Source organism: Mustela nigripes, chromosome 2, assembly GCF_022355385.1.
Source record: "Mustela nigripes isolate SB6536 chromosome 2, MUSNIG.SB6536, whole genome shotgun sequence".
In the NCBI taxonomy this organism is placed as follows: Eukaryota; Metazoa; Chordata; class Mammalia; order Carnivora; family Mustelidae; genus Mustela; species Mustela nigripes.
This window is the reverse complement of record NC_081558.1, coordinates 19,326,023-19,340,368: the sequence shown is the minus strand read 5'-3', so window position 1 is coordinate 19,340,368 and position 14,346 is coordinate 19,326,023. Positions and strand designations below refer to the sequence as shown.

Sequence of the window (14,346 nt, the reverse complement as noted above, 5' to 3'; positions counted from 1 at the left end):
TGGAGCCGCAGAGGGGGTGGCAGGTGAGGCGGCCTCTCTGTTCTCCCGCGGGGAGTGTGTGGGTCCACCGGTGCCAGGTGCTCAGACCCGAGGGCAGGGGAGGGCACTGGGCAGCACGGTAGCCCCGGGCGGGGCTCAGCTGCCTGAGGGCTCTCAGGCCTGGCTCTCGGCACCGGTCCCAGCCTCGACTTCCCCTTGAGTCTGCTCCCAGCCAGGCTCCCGCCAGCAGGAGTCCCAGCAGGGCCCCCGCTGGGCCTGGATGGAGCTTCTCCCGCTGCCCTCCCAGCCCTCGCTGTTACTGCTGCTGCTGGTGCTGGTGCTGCCGCCGCTCCTGACCAGAGGGTCCTGGCAGTGCCCACGCACCCCCTTCGCTGCCTTGCGCAATTTTGACGTGGAGTACGAGGTGCCCAGCTTCTCGGCCGGAGGTCCAGTACAGGCTGTAACGACCTACGAGGGCGGCGAGGACGGGAGTGCGGTATTCGTGGCTACACGCAATCGCCTGTACGTGCTTGGGCCTGGCTTAGAGCCAGTAGAGAGCCTGGCTACGGGTCCTATTGGGGACCCTGGCTGCCAGACATGTGCAGCCTGTGGCCCGGGCCCCCATGGCCCACAGGGAGACACAGATGCACAGGTGCTGGTACTGGAGCCGGCGCTGCCGGCGCTGGTCAGCTGCGGCTCTAGCTTGCATGGCCGCTGCTTCCTGCACGAGCTTGAGCCGGGAGGGACAGCTTTGCACCTGGCACCGCCAATCTGCCTCTTCTCCGCCCACCACAACCAACCCGAGGAGTGCCCTGACTGCGTGGCCAGCCCTCTGGGCACCGTTGTGACTGTAGTTGAGCAGGGCCATGCTTCCTACTTCTACGTGGCATCCTCACTGGACGAGACTGTGGCAGCGAGCTTCAGCCCGCGCTCAGTGTCCATCCGGCGCCTCAAGGCCGATGCCTCCGGATTCGCACCCGGCTTCGCAGCGCTGTCGGTGCTGCCCCAGTACCTCGCTTCCTACCCTATCGAGTACGTGTACAGTTTCCGTGCCGGAGCCTTTGTCTATTTCCTGACCGTGCAGCGGGCCAGCGTGACAGCCGCCCCGGGAGCCTTGCACACACGCCTGGCACGGCTCAATGCTGCTGAGCCCGAGCTGGGAGACTACCGTGAGCTGGTCCTGGACTGCCGATTCGCGCCTAAACGCCGGCGCCGCGGGGCCGCCGAGGGAGGACAGCCCTACCCGGTGCTGAGAGCGGCCCACACCGCTCCGGTGGGCAGCCGGTTGGCCACTGAGCTGAGCATCCGGGAGGGCCAGGAAGTGCTATTTGGAGTCTTCAGGGCCAGGAGAGACAGCAGCCCCAGTGTGAATCCCAACTCTGTCGTCTGTGCTTTTCCCATCGACCTGGTGGACACTGTCATCGAGCAGGGTGTGAAGCGCTGCTGTGAGTCTCCTGTCCCCCAGGGCATGCGGCGAGGCCTTGACTTCTTCCAGTCGCATAGTTTTTGCCCCAACCCGGTGAGCAGAAGGAAGGGGCCCTCTCCTGTGAACTGAATGCAGTGAGAAGGGCCGGGAGGAGAAAGGGCAGGAGGGGAGAAGTTTTCTCTTCCACCCAGTTCCTCAGCGATTGGGGGGGGGGGGGGCGGCAGGGTGGTGCGGTGCCCGGGGTGCGGGCATCAGCCAAGCTCAGGCTATCCTGGAGGTCCCCCTCTTAGCCAGGCTAGCCCCTGTTGCTCCTCCATTTTGCTCTTTCACCCTCTCGGGTACTGGGTACTGTGGCCTCTGATTTTTTAGGTAGTTTCCCAGATTGTGTGAGAACCAGATGGCATCACAACTGTCTTTGGCAGACACGTTGCCAAAGTCCGGGTAGAAGGATGGGATCCCCTCCTACCTGCCCACCACACACACACACACACCCTCGGGGACATCCACAGAGAAACAGCCCCCCACACGGCAGATGCTAACAGAATCACACAGATACAGCTGCTCACCAACACAGTTTCGTTTTCCTTTTGGAAGCACTTGTTTTGTTAGGCTCTCCAAAGAGGGTGGGGCAGGAGTTGTCGGAGAAAGCCCCCACCACACCCCCAATTCAGGGAGCCTCCTGGGCCTTGGAAGGTTGGGGGCTTGTCCCAGAGCCTGCATGGCTTGGGCTTCACTGGTCCCTGATTATTCTCTATGGGGGTTCTTTGTGGGGAGGACCTAGGACACGGAGGCGGCTAGGCTCTAGTAAATTCCAGGAGGCTCACCCCAGTCTTGTGCAAGCAACTATAAACATCTGGGGATGAGTAAAGCCTTAGGAGGGGTGGTTGGAATTGGTTCACCACGAAGGAGTCCCAGACTTTCTTCCACTGTAGTTGGGGCCCTGCTTTATGTTCCCCTTTTCACCCCAGGCGGGAGGTCTCCCAGCCCATGCTGAACTGGGGGCTCTTTCCAGCAGACCCTACCCAGGTTCTCTCCAGCCATGGTGTCAGGGAGCTGGAGCAGAGGCAAACAGGACATTCTTTAAGATGCTGAGGATCAAACCCAAACCGACCCTTTAGAGCCATTGGAACAGTCCTACCCTAGCTTATAAGAGATTAAGCTAAGGCAATGGGGTGAACACGCATGAGATGAGTGGGCTTTCAGTGAGCTCACAGTCACTGCTCACAGAGTCTTTGGTTGCCATGTGGCCCTGGCCCTTCTGTGCTATTCTCCAATGACTCCTTTCAAGCTCTTATTGATGCCTCAGAGGTGGGAGGAAAACTTAGACACAGTGAGAAGTGGGGGATCTCCAGCCTCATTCCCTCAGCTGAGTCCCTCTGGGTTGAGGAGACCTAGGGATGGAGAGCCCTGGGCCTGGGCCTGGGCAGCCCCGCCTGTCCTCCTTTCTTTCCCTCTGGGGAGTCCGAACCTCTCCCTGACTTGGCTAGCGGTCAGTAGGTCAGAAGACATCCAGCCTAAGTTGGCAGTGCCAGGTTCTAGGAGGACTAATCTCAACCTCCCAAGCTGGCCAGGCCCTTGGGAGGTGTGAACCAGCCTATGCTGTGTTTGTTGGGTGACTAGGCACATAGCCTCCAGGGTACCACCCACTGTGTGCTGATTTTGCAGCTGGCCTCAGGAAGCCTGTGGGACTCTTATGTGGCACCTGCCCTCTGTGGGTTCAGGTACGGTTTAAATCTGGAGCAGTCACCCTCCTCTTTGTGGCCCTGGACACTTGAGTCATGTTTTCCAGAGCCAAGAGCTCATAGACAAGCCTGGAAACACAGAGCGAAGGCCCTGGAACCCAGAGGTGAGCAGACAGGGGTGTGGCCCTTACCAGGGTAGGGCCTCTTTTCCACTCCTCAGCCTCACCTGTCCCTGAGTCATGCTGAAAACACCTGGATGGCTTCTGGTGAAGGCCAGGCCCCTTTCCCCACCTCAAGTGAGGACAGAGTCCCAGTTCCCACCCACCCAGGCTACAGAGAAAGAGTGTGTGGACTTTCTAGGCCCAGCTCTGCACCCCCAGGGCTTCTGATCAGCACTGAGGTCTGACCACTAGGTTAAGCGTACTTGGTTTGGTGGGAGCCTCAGGCCTAGCAAGGGAAGGTCACCTACAAAGCGAGCCCTGCCTACGCTTTGCACTCAGCTCCAGTCCCTTGCATTCTTACCTGATCTGACTTCGCAGAAGCTTCCACAGTCCTGCCCTGGGGCTTGAGTGCAGCCCCCAAAACACCTTCTTATTAAGAGCAGGGGAGAGGTGTCTCACAATCCCTGGGGTCTAGCCTTCAGGCCTTGATTTTTCCCCTGTGTACCCTGAAGGGAATACAGGTAGCAGCTGGAGGTGTGGGAAGATCTTTGGAATTTCAGGGACCATGTTACCAGTCCCATACTGGCTCAATTACCTTCAGAGTTTAACCACTGCAGCTGGAGAGGAAATGCTAGCCCAAGCTAAGTGCAGGGCATAATCGGCAGGGGGCGGAAGAGGGCTCTGGTCAAGAACTCGGACTTCTTACCTGGTTCCTCTCAAACGCTCTCTGAGCCCATTTCCTTATCTGCAAAATGGGGTTGGTGAAAACACCCACTTTATAGGTGGCTGTGAGGACAGAATGGGGTTGGGCCTGTAAGACTCTAAGTCAATATCAGAATGAACATGGCAAGTCAGAGCAAGGCACAGGAGAAGCCGGTCTTCTAGCCCAGGCTTTCCTTCCTGGCTTTACTGCCTCTGAGAGGCCCACAGGTGGAAGGTGGCAGGTAAGAGGCAGACATGGGGCCTTATCTAGCTAAGCCAGGTAAGGGATGGGGGTTGGGACTGCTGTGGTCACTGACAGAGGGCCCCAGGGGCCAGTGTGTGGTGATGAGCCCTGACCCCTTCCCTGACCCTCCCCAGCCTGGCCGGGAGGCCCCCAGCCTCAACACCAGCTGCCATCACTTCCCTCTGCTGGTCCATGGGAGCCTGTCACGGGTGGACCTCTTCAACGGGCTCTTAGGACCTGTGCAGGTCACTGCACTGCATGTGACACGCCTCGACAACGTCACAGTGGCCCACATGGGCACAGCTGATGGGCGCATCCTGCAGGTAGGACCCCATCTCCATGGCTCTTTGTCCCTGGGTCCCCATTCCCCATTTCCATTTTGGTCACAGCTAACCTGTCCCAGGTGGAGCTGGCCAGATCTCTCAACTATTTGCTGTATGTGTCCAACTTCTCACTGGGCTGCTGTGGGCAGCCCATGAGACCAGATGTCAGTCGCCTCGGAGACCACCTGTTCTTTGCCTCTGGGGACCAGGTAAGGTGGGACTGGGGTCAGGCCTGGGGCCAAGGTTATGGGAGCAGAGCCCCTCCATCCAATCCCAGAAGCACTGACACACAGGTCTCACCACTGGGACCTACAATAACTAGGGCATCTATGGGGTCTGATTCCCACCCCCTCACTCCTGAGCCACCTGTCTGCTGCTCCAAGGTCTTCCAAGTACCTATCCAGGGTCCCGGCTGCCATCACTTCCTCACTTGTGGGAGCTGTCTGCGGGCACAGCGTTTCATGGGCTGTGGCTGGTGTGGGGACACGTGTGGCCGGCAGAAGGAATGTCCTGGCTCCTGGCAACAGGATCATTGCCCACCTGAGCTTACTGAGGTATGGCTTGCTTGGTGGGGCACAGGTGGGATAAGCTAGGCCTGGGGTGGGGCTCAGCATGTCTTTTTTTTTTTTCTTAACTATTTCTTCTGGGGTTTTTTGGTTTGTTTTAAGATTTATTTATTTGAGGGGCGGCTGGGTGGCTCAGTCGTTAAGCATCTCCCTTCGGCTCAGGGTCCTGGGATCGAGGCCCACTACAAGCTCCCTGCTCAGCAGGGAGCCTGCTTCTCCCTCTCCCTCTCCCCCAACTTGTGTTCCCTCTCTCCCTGTGTCTCCCTCTGTCAAATAAATAAGTAAAATCTTTAAAAAAAAGATTACCATCGTAATCATTTAAAAAAAAAAAAAGATTTATTTGAGAGAGTGCATACATGCACATGAGCAGGGGAGGGGCAGAGGGAAAGAATCTTAAGCAGACTCCCTGCTGAGGGGAGAGCCCAACATGGGGCTCGATCTCACAACCCTGAGATCATAACCTGAGCCAAAATCGAGAGTCCAATGCTTAACCAACTGAGCCACCCAGGCGGGGTGGGGGAGGTAGGTCAGCATGTCTTAACCATGATCCTCAGGCCTTGAATGTCCTCCATATTGACAAGAAGGGTATTCTTGCCAGAGGGGATGGCCTGTGTAGAGACTTGGAGGCAGAAAAGTGCCCAAGTGAGGGCTAGGGAGTGACCTAGGGAACTGGAGGGAGGGCAGGCAAGGGGCATGACTGAAAACTCTAGGGAAAGCAGATAGCTGAGAGCCCTGACCCACACAGGGCCTCAGGCTCTCTCCCCTTCTTCAGTTCTACCCACAGAGTGGACCCCGAAGGGGCAGCACAAGGCTGACCCTATGCGGCTCCAACTTCTACCCACACCCTCCAGAGCCGGTACGTGAAGGTACCCATCAGGTCACTGTGGGCCAAAGTCCCTGCCGATTGCTGCCCAAGGACAGTTCAAACCCCAGGTATAAACTCGTCTCTGCCCTTCCTGTCCCTGATAGGGGTGACCACACTAACAGAAGACCCTGTCTTCTGCTTACTGGGGGCAAGAAGGTAGGAGGCAAGCTGCAGTGGCTCTGGCTGCTTGGTGTCTGAAGAGACATCTCTGTCCCTTCTTGAGCCTGTATATCCCTATCCATCTGTCAAGTTGTGGAGCTGGGCAATGTTGACCCTGCCTCACCAGCTCCTGCCTACCCTGGAGGAAGGGGAGGAGTGAAGAGACACCATCTTTAGGCCTGGAGGAGACCTATGATATGTGGCGGGCACATGGCCAAGCCTATGTGACCCCTGACTGACCTTGTATTCCCCCGGTGCCCTAGACCAGTGTTCCAGAAAGACTTTGTAGAGGAGCTTGAGTGTGAGGTGGAGCCCTTGGACATGCAGCTGGCTGGGCCCGCCAATATCAGCCTCACTGTAAGCAACATGTCTCCAGGCAAGCACTTCCGGGTAGATGGCACCTCCACGCTGCAAGGCTTCTCTTTCATGGTGAGGCCACTTTGCCTTGTCTGTGCCCTTGGCCAGCCTGGCAGTACAGGCAGGGAAGGGCTTGGAGTGGAAGGCCTTTTATGTCAAGCTAAGCCATCTCCATACCCTCTTAGGAGCCAGTGCTGAGAGCAGTAAAACCCCTCTTTGGCCCACGGGCAGGGGGCACCCGCCTCACCCTTGAAGGCGAGGGCCTCTCTTTAGGCACCAGTCAGGCTGTGCTGGTCAACGGGACTGAATGCCCACTGGAACGGTAAGTGCCAACAGGCCAGGGGAGGGGAGGCTACCCGGGGTGGGACCTTCACCAGGTGAGACGTGGATCCTGTCCAGGCAGAGAGAGGAGAGATTCGTCCCATGGCCCGTGTAGGGAGAGGTCCAGGAAGAAGGGTCTGATGCCCCTTCCAGCCCAGAGGTGGTTTGGAGATGGCAAGACAGCCCATCACAGAGTTTATTAGCTCCAACCAAGGCTGTGGGGAACCCGTTCCCGCCCTGCCTTTATGGAAGACTTTGTGACCCTATCTTCAAACACACCCATTGAGTATGGGCAGGTTTTGATGACCAACAGAGGAACTGGGAAGGATTGGTAGACCCTTGGAGAAGGTAGGTCTGGCCTTCACAGAGAGTGATCCTGAGCTCAATTCTCCCCCCACCCCACTCCCTCATTCTGCAGGGTTAGCGAGGGACAGCTTTTATGTACCACGCCCCCTGCGGCAGCTACGGCCAGCGTTCCCATTCACCTGCAGGTAGGGGGCGCTGTGGTGCCTGGCTCCTGGAACTTCAGCTACCTGGAAGACCCCGTTGTGCTGGGCATCAGCCCCAACTGTGGCTACATGTAAATGGCACACCCTTGCCCGCTCTGGTCTCTTAGGAATGAGGGAGCCAGCCCGAGAGAGCACCCCAAGCCCATCACACTGCTCTCCTCCACAGAGGCTCCCAGGTCACTGTCCAGGGCCAGCATCTGACTTCCGCATGGCGCCTAGTGCTGTCATTCCATGATGGGCTCAGAGCAGTGGAAAACAGTGTGAGTGGGCACGGGCAGCTGACAAGTGGGCACTAGCCTGAGGGAGGAAGGCTGAATGGGTCCTCTAGTTCCAGCTCTACCCCCTGCTGGGCTGAGGAGCCTGGGGTGGCTGGAGGAGGAACGCCTGGCTAATTACTCTTGCCTGGGCCCCAGCAGTGTGAGCGGCAGCTCCCGGAGCAGCAGTCATGCCGCCTGCCTGAATATGTGGTCCGAAGCCCCCAGGGGTGGGTGACAGGGAACCTGAGCGCCCAGGGGGATGGAGCTGCTGGCTTTATACTGCCTGGCTTTCGCTTCCTGCCCCCACCCCATCCACCCAGCACCGACCTGGCCCCACTGAAGCCAGAGGAGCATGCTGTTAAGTTTGAGGTAAGTGTTGGGGGTGGAGGTCAGGGACAGTGGAGGGTTAGGGCTGAAGCCTTGCCTGGAGGAGATGGGGGCACTGGCCAGTCCTCATGACTGTCTCTGCAGTATATTGGGCTGGGCGCTGTGGCTGATTGTGTGGATGTGAACGTGACCATGGATGGTAAGAGCTGCCAACATGAGCTCCGGGGTGATGTGGTCATCTGCCCTCTGCCCCCCTCCCTGCAACTTGACAAGGATGGCGTCCCACTGCAGGTAGGCAGCTCAGCTGGCCCCCCCACAGGAGACGGGGGCCAGGGCTTGTGGACTGGGCCTGAGCTACTACCTGCCCTCAGGTCTGCGTGGATGGTGAATGTCACATCCTGGGCAGGGTAGTACGGCCGGGCCCAGAGGGGGTTCCCCAGGGGCTACTCCTCGGTCTCCTGCTGGCCCTTCTCCTGCTTGTGGCTGCGCTGGCTGCTGCACTGATCTTCAGCTACTGGCGGAGGAAACAGCTAGGTGAGCTCTACGCTCCTCTCCCGACTCAGCCTGTAGCCTCAAACCATGGCCTCTCCAAGTCCCTATATCCTCTTTCTTGGAGGTCTGCCCATACCCCTGGGGTACAGGGCAGCTTATAGGAGTTTGGAGGCCGGCCATCAAGGGCTGTCTTTCCACCAGCCTGTCTCTAAACCCAGGTGACCTGGCATCCTTGGACCGGACGGCCGGAGCCATGCCTCTACCTGTGCTTCGGTCTGGCTCTGACTACAGAAATGGCCTTGGTGAGACAGGGGATAGCACTGAAAGCTGGAGCCACACCCTCTGCTCTACAGGCCCCTCACTCTCTTTCCTCCACAGCAGCCCCTGATGCCGATGGTCTGGATGGTCCAGATTCCACCAGCCGGGAACATAAAGCATCCTCCTCAGACAGTGGGGATGGGTCCTGCGTCCCACTGCTGCGGACGGCATCCATCCAGCTTGGGGACTTGGACTCTGCGCTCCTGGCCGAGGTCAAGGATGTGCTGATCCCCCATGAGCGGGTGGTCACCCACAGTGACCGAGTCATTGGCAAAGGTGTGGGGGCCAGGACAGGTGGGGCTGGGGCACAGATGGAGTCCTGAGATGGCGTGGGCTCAAGGGACATTTAGGCAGGGCTCTGCTCTAGCCTTCTCCCTGAGCTCTGTGACCTTGGGAATACCACGGAACTTCTCTGAGCCTCCATTTGCTCCTCTGTGGAATAGGAATTCATTCTTGGCTTCAGTGGATTCTGAGGCAGATCAGGCGGGCACGGGCGGGCTGCAGGCTCTGTTACTGTAGCTGCTGCTTGTTTTTAACATCCCATTGGCCCATTGAGAAGGTGTGGTATGCACTCCCCAGGCACTGGGGCCCCCTCACAGTCTTCCCTTCACCAGGCCACTTTGGAGTTGTCTATCATGGAGAATACATAGACGAGGACCAGAATCGAATCCACTGTGCCATCAAGTCGCTGAGTCGTAAGTGGGTCCCTGTCCCCGCGGTGTTCCCTCCTTGCTGAGTGACCCCGAGCAGAAGACCTCTCTTCTCCATTCCCCCATCTGGCCCTGGCCTCTGAGCCTGACTGCAGCCGCTCTGCAGGCATCACGGAGGGGCAGGAGGTGGAGGCCTTCCTGCGCGAGGGGCTGCTGATGCGCGGTCTGCGTCACCCGAACGTGCTGGCTCTCATTGGCATCGTGCTGCCCCCGGAAGGGCTGCCCCGTGTGCTGCTGCCCTACATGCGCCACGGAGACCTGCTTCGGTTCATCCGCTCGCCCCAGCGGGTCCGTGCTCGGGTGGCCTGGGCTGCGTGCGGGTGGGGGTCATGAGACGTGGGCAGGGGCTGGGGACGTGCTGTGAGGCCCTTGCTTATGGATCCACCTGTGGCTCCCAGAATCCCACAGTGAAGGACCTTGTCAGCTTCGGCCTTCAGGTGGCCTGCGGCATGGAGTACCTGGCAGAGCAGAAGTTTGTGCACAGGGACCTGGCTGCTCGGAACTGCATGTGAGGGGCCAGGGCGTTTGGGGTGATGCAAGCAGGGACGGGGTACCTTAGGGGATGGCCCTACCTCCAGCCCTTGCTGGGTACCCCTGGTCATGTCCTCCCTTCTCTGACCCTCCATCTTCCTATCTGCCTGGCTCAGGCTTTGACTGGCCACTGTGGCTCTGAAGCTCTGGGAAGGCCTAGAACAGATGGGTTCAGGGCCTGGTGGCAGCTGGTCCTAAGTGTGATTCCCGCCCCTCACCCTCAGGCTGGACGAGTCATTCACTGTCAAGGTGGCTGATTTTGGCCTGGCCCGCGACGTGCTGGACAAGGAGTACTACAGTGTTCGGCAGCATCGCCACGCTCGCCTCCCTGTCAAATGGATGGCGCTGGAGAGCCTGCAGACCTACAGATTCACCACCAAGTCTGACGTGGTGAGGCCCCACCTGCCCTAGAGTCCACAAGGACTCAGGGTCCTGGGGGAGTCCTGGGCCTTGCCCATTTGGCTCCATCTGGTGATCTGAGTCCTGGGAATACCCAGGCTAAGCAGCCGCCACAGGTGGGCATGTCTGCCCACCTTTGGAGTAGGTCTAGGATGGACTCCTCTTGCCAGGGCAACAGGGGCCTGTGAACTCACTGCCTTCTTCCAGACCATACAGGGCCTGCCCAGGCCCAACTCTGGGTAGGGGCCGGTGGTGAGAATAGACAGAGGGAAGATGCTTGTGAGGTATTGAGGAGTGAGCTCTGACTGATTTCCAGCCTAGGGCTCTGGGGACCTGGCAGGGGGTGGGGCACTGGCCCCCAGATTTGAGGGTAAGAGTTGAGTCTCCTTTCCCTTCCCACAGTGGTCATTTGGTGTGCTGTTGTGGGAGCTGCTGACACGGGGAGCCCCACCATACCCCCATATGGACCCTTTCGACCTCACTCAATTCCTGGCCCAGGGTCGGCGCCTGCCCCAGCCTGAGTATTGTCCCAATTCTCTGTGAGTATGCAGGGGTGGAGGTGGGAGGGCGCGGGGCCCCAGAGACAAGGGAGGAGCAGGAGACAGAGCTCTTGCCTGGCTCTCTGACTACTCCCCTGGCCGACCCAGAAAGGCGCCTCTCTGGGCCTCAGTTTCCTCGTCCGTGGACTGTTTCCACCCCCATTTGGGGCTGAGTGCTGGGAGGATATCATGGTTGCCATGGTAACGGTACTCCCCACTCAGAGTCTGGGTTGAGGCCAGTGATTTGATTTCTCAGCACTCCTCTCACCCCACCCCCGCCAAAGGGGCCTGTTTTCCATCTTTTCCATTCACTTAACCTCAAGGAAAGGTTCCATTAGCTCCCACACTAGCCCCCTCCACATCTCCAGATCACAATTTTTCCCTACTGAATATAGTTTCAGATTCCCTGTGCCCAAGGCCTGGTGGCAGCTGCGTTGTCACTGTGCCTGCCCGGGGGTGCCGTGCGAGGGTTCAGCTTCAGGAGCAGTACGCGTGCCTCGCCTGTGCCCAGGCCTCTGTGCTTAGAACAGGAAGAACTGGGTCTGGTTCCCTGACAGAGCCCCTGAGCTGGGGATATGTGTACAGGGGGTTTCTTGGTAGACTGGGGGCCAGGGAAGCAGGACTGGGCTGCGGAGCACTGTGATGCAGCAGAGGCGGTAGCCCATCCTGTAGGGGCTGCTTGATCTGGGATGGCTCTTTGGAGTTTTACAAAATTTGTATCAAAGGGCTGGGTCCCTAGACCAGACATTAATAAGTCGCTGGTCACACTGAGAGTTTGGGGAATTCAGCTCTTTTCTGCCTGGGGCACTTCCTAGGGAGGGCTCCAGGCAAGAGCCGGCAGCCATCACTAGGGGAAGAGAGGGGGGATCTGGGTGGACCATCACAGCACCCACTAGACCGGGCCAAGTTCCTTCTCCTCTCGAGGACTGTGTCCTCATCTGTAAAGTTGGGATGAGGACAGTACCACCCTCAGAGTCCGAGAATTAGATTATTGTGTGTAGGGCACTTAGTGTCATTTAAGGCAGGCATGGCATTTCCAAGATAAAGAGGCACAGATTAGGATCCACCACCAGTCAAACCCAGAGAGACACTGATTGGGAATCACGGGGCCACTGGCACCACCCCCCACGTCTGTGGTCAGGACTTTGAATCCCCATGTCACTGGATATGGGCTTCCTTCATAAAAGACCTAAGATAGGACTGTGATAGCTTGTGAGTTGCACCCTAAGCTAAGCCCTTTACCGGCATCCTTCCACCCTCTGGCCCAACAGCTCTGTGATCAGGGCAGGATCCTGAGGCAGGGAGAGCCTAAGGATCTTGCCCAGGATCACATAGTTCAGGTCACAGGGCACAGGAGTCCAAGCTCTAACCTTTGGGGCAGCTGGACCTCTGCCAGGTGGGGAAGCAGGACTGGGACAGCAAGGGCAATGCTGAGAAGAGGTGGCCCCTGCCTGGGCCACACTCTGCACTACGCCTCCAGCCACCTGTTGTCTGTCCTCCTCTCTGTGTGGCCTGCCAGGGGATTCAGAGCAGGTGGGCAGCCCAGAATCTTGGGCCGGGGATGCGTCCTGACTCTGACGTGCCCCTCTCCCCGCAGGTATGCCGTGATGCTCCGCTGCTGGGCGGCTGACCCCACAGTGAGACCCACGTTCAAGGTGCTGGTGGAGGAAGTAGAGCACGTGGCGGCCAGGCTGCTCGGGGACCATTATGTGCAGCTGCCTGCAGCCTACGTGAACCTGGGTGCTAGTACCTCAGATGAGGCCAGCAAGCCCCCAGAACAGTCGCAGACCACGCCCGTGCACAGGAGCACAGCTCGGCCCCGGCCTCTCTCAGAGCCTCCACAGCCCACGTGATCTCAGCTCTAGGCAGGCCCTAGGGATAGGACCTGCCTAGCAGCCAGGGAGTTCATCCCAAACTGCCACTGGGCCATGCCAGGCCTGGGGCAGCCCAAGCCGGCCTCTGTCCTGTCCCTGCTCCTGAACCTTCAGGGGCGACCTGAGGGAGCAGGGCTCCTTGGCCCCTCACTCCACAGAGGGAGCAGTGGCGTGATCCTCAATGCAATGAGTATTTATGGGATACCCAGCGTGTGCTCGACCTGCTGGGCACAGGGGACTCAACGGTGACCGTACAGGCACTGGCCCTTGAACTAGTAAACGACCAAACGAATATTCAAGTGCAAAGTGTAGTCAATGCTTTGAAAGAAAGACAGGCTGCTTTGAGGGAATGGAGGGCAGCTTTAGAGAGAAAAGAGAGGTGAGGGAAGCCTCCCTGGGAGGTGACATTTCTGCTAAGGCCCTGTCAGGTGGGAACTGTGCCAGAAACAGAGGTGGAGGAAGAGAGTTTTGGGGAAAGTGAGCGGCACGTACAAAGACTCCTAGGCTGGAAAGGGGTAGGGTCAGCAAGAAGGCTCCAGAGAACAGGAAGGGTAGGACAAGGCCCCAATCCAGCTTACAGGGCCCTGGAGACTTCTTCATGGAACCAAGAGAGGGGGGTTGAATACCCAGGCGTGCTGCAGCCAGAATGGCTTCTCCCCTTGCCCAGCCCAAGTCTGTCCCTTCCTAGCCCTTCTCAGGGCTCCCTGCCCCCCTTTGCAGCTCTCCCACCACCCCAAACACACTGTCAGGGTGTGAAGACCAGCTCCCCCCTGCCCCCACCAAATCCTGCCAGTATTGCCCTTACGGCCTTAAGACAGATGAACAGCAGTAAGGCCTCAGCTCCACACTTTCAAGGCACCAGGTTTAAGATGCTGGACTGCTCAGGCTATTTATACTTGTCAAGGCCACCACACAATAGCCACTGGAGGGGAAGACTCCCCTGGAGAGCAAGGACAGCTCCTCCCCCACACCCTGGATACTAAAGGGGGCAGCTGGGATGCCAGGGACCGGGCCCAGGGCAGGCATCGTGGTCGTTCCTCTGTCTTGCTCAGGACCCCTGTGGCCTCCATCCTGCCAGTTAGGAGACACCAGCTCACCCTAAGGGGAGTAAGCTCCCTCTTTCATGAGTTCCCAGCTCTTTGCCCTGTCACCCATGGAATCCTGGGTTTGGAGCAAGAGCTCCCCGGTAAATGGGGAGGACACGTTCCTTGGAACTGGAGCTGCCCAGTGGTTCTCTACCTATTGTGCTGCCTACTCTGCCACCTCAGGACAAAGGAGGCCCTGCCATGGGGAGCCTAAGGACCCTGAGGACATGTGGGTAAAGCTTAAAAGGAGGCTCTTTGCTGAAGCACATGTTTCTAAAGACCAGGGGTCTATGATCTGGAGAGGTAGAGATGCACTCTGCCTATTTACCCCTGTGCCCCTGGCCCCGACTCAGACCTAGAGGAGGTTTTGTAGCCTTGTGTGCTCAGCCAGAGACCTCTAGAGGGTCTCTGTATGTGTGTGTGTGTGTGGGGGGGGGGGGAATCAGTTGTGTCACCCTTGAGGTTGGAAGAGGGATGAGAGGAATGTCCTAGAGTACCCTGACAGCTGTAGTCCCCATAC

At 58.5% G+C, this 14,346-nt stretch overlaps 1 protein-coding gene across 4 annotated transcripts; it reads left to right on the top strand.

Annotated features, from left to right (window-relative positions):
* The first annotated feature begins 9 nt into the window (after window positions 1-9).
* On the top strand, window positions 10-13,040 carry MST1R (macrophage stimulating 1 receptor). 4 transcript variants are annotated; one of them, XM_059389764.1, is made up of 20 exons: window positions 10-1,498; window positions 4,329-4,517; window positions 4,598-4,726; window positions 4,901-5,071; window positions 5,856-6,016; window positions 6,371-6,536; window positions 6,650-6,786; window positions 7,204-7,365; window positions 7,461-7,554; window positions 7,708-7,920; window positions 8,023-8,169; window positions 8,250-8,412; window positions 8,589-8,672; window positions 8,752-8,964; window positions 9,303-9,383; window positions 9,505-9,686; window positions 9,797-9,906; window positions 10,154-10,319; window positions 10,731-10,867; window positions 12,465-13,040. In XM_059389764.1, the coding sequence occupies exons 1-20, from the start codon at window positions 260-262 to the stop codon at window positions 12,718-12,720; spliced, it is 4,200 nt and encodes a 1,399-aa protein (XP_059245747.1). In that variant the 5' UTR covers window positions 10-259; the 3' UTR covers window positions 12,721-13,040. The 4 variants fall into 4 exon arrangements, with proteins under 4 accessions (XP_059245747.1, XP_059245745.1, XP_059245746.1 ...); XM_059389762.1 differs by having other exon boundaries at window positions 8,749-8,964; XM_059389763.1 differs by having other exon boundaries at window positions 11-1,498; window positions 7,711-7,920; window positions 8,749-8,964.
* The last annotated feature ends 1,306 nt before the right edge of the window (window positions 13,041-14,346 follow it).

What these genes read in the sequence shown, in the direction of transcription:
- MST1R (XM_059389762.1), top strand. Translation starts at nt 260, where the DNA reads ATGGAGCTTCTCCCGCTGCCCTCCCAGCCCTCGCTGTTACTGCTGCTG. An exon ending in CTGATGGGCGCATCCTGCAG is followed by an intron (nt 4,518 to 4,597) that starts GTAGGACCCCAT and finishes AACCTGTCCCAG; the next exon opens with GTGGAGCTGGCCAGATCTCT. An exon ending in CTGGCTGCTCGGAACTGCAT is followed by an intron (nt 9,907 to 10,153) that starts GTGAGGGGCCAG and finishes CCTCACCCTCAG; the next exon opens with GCTGGACGAGTCATTCACTG.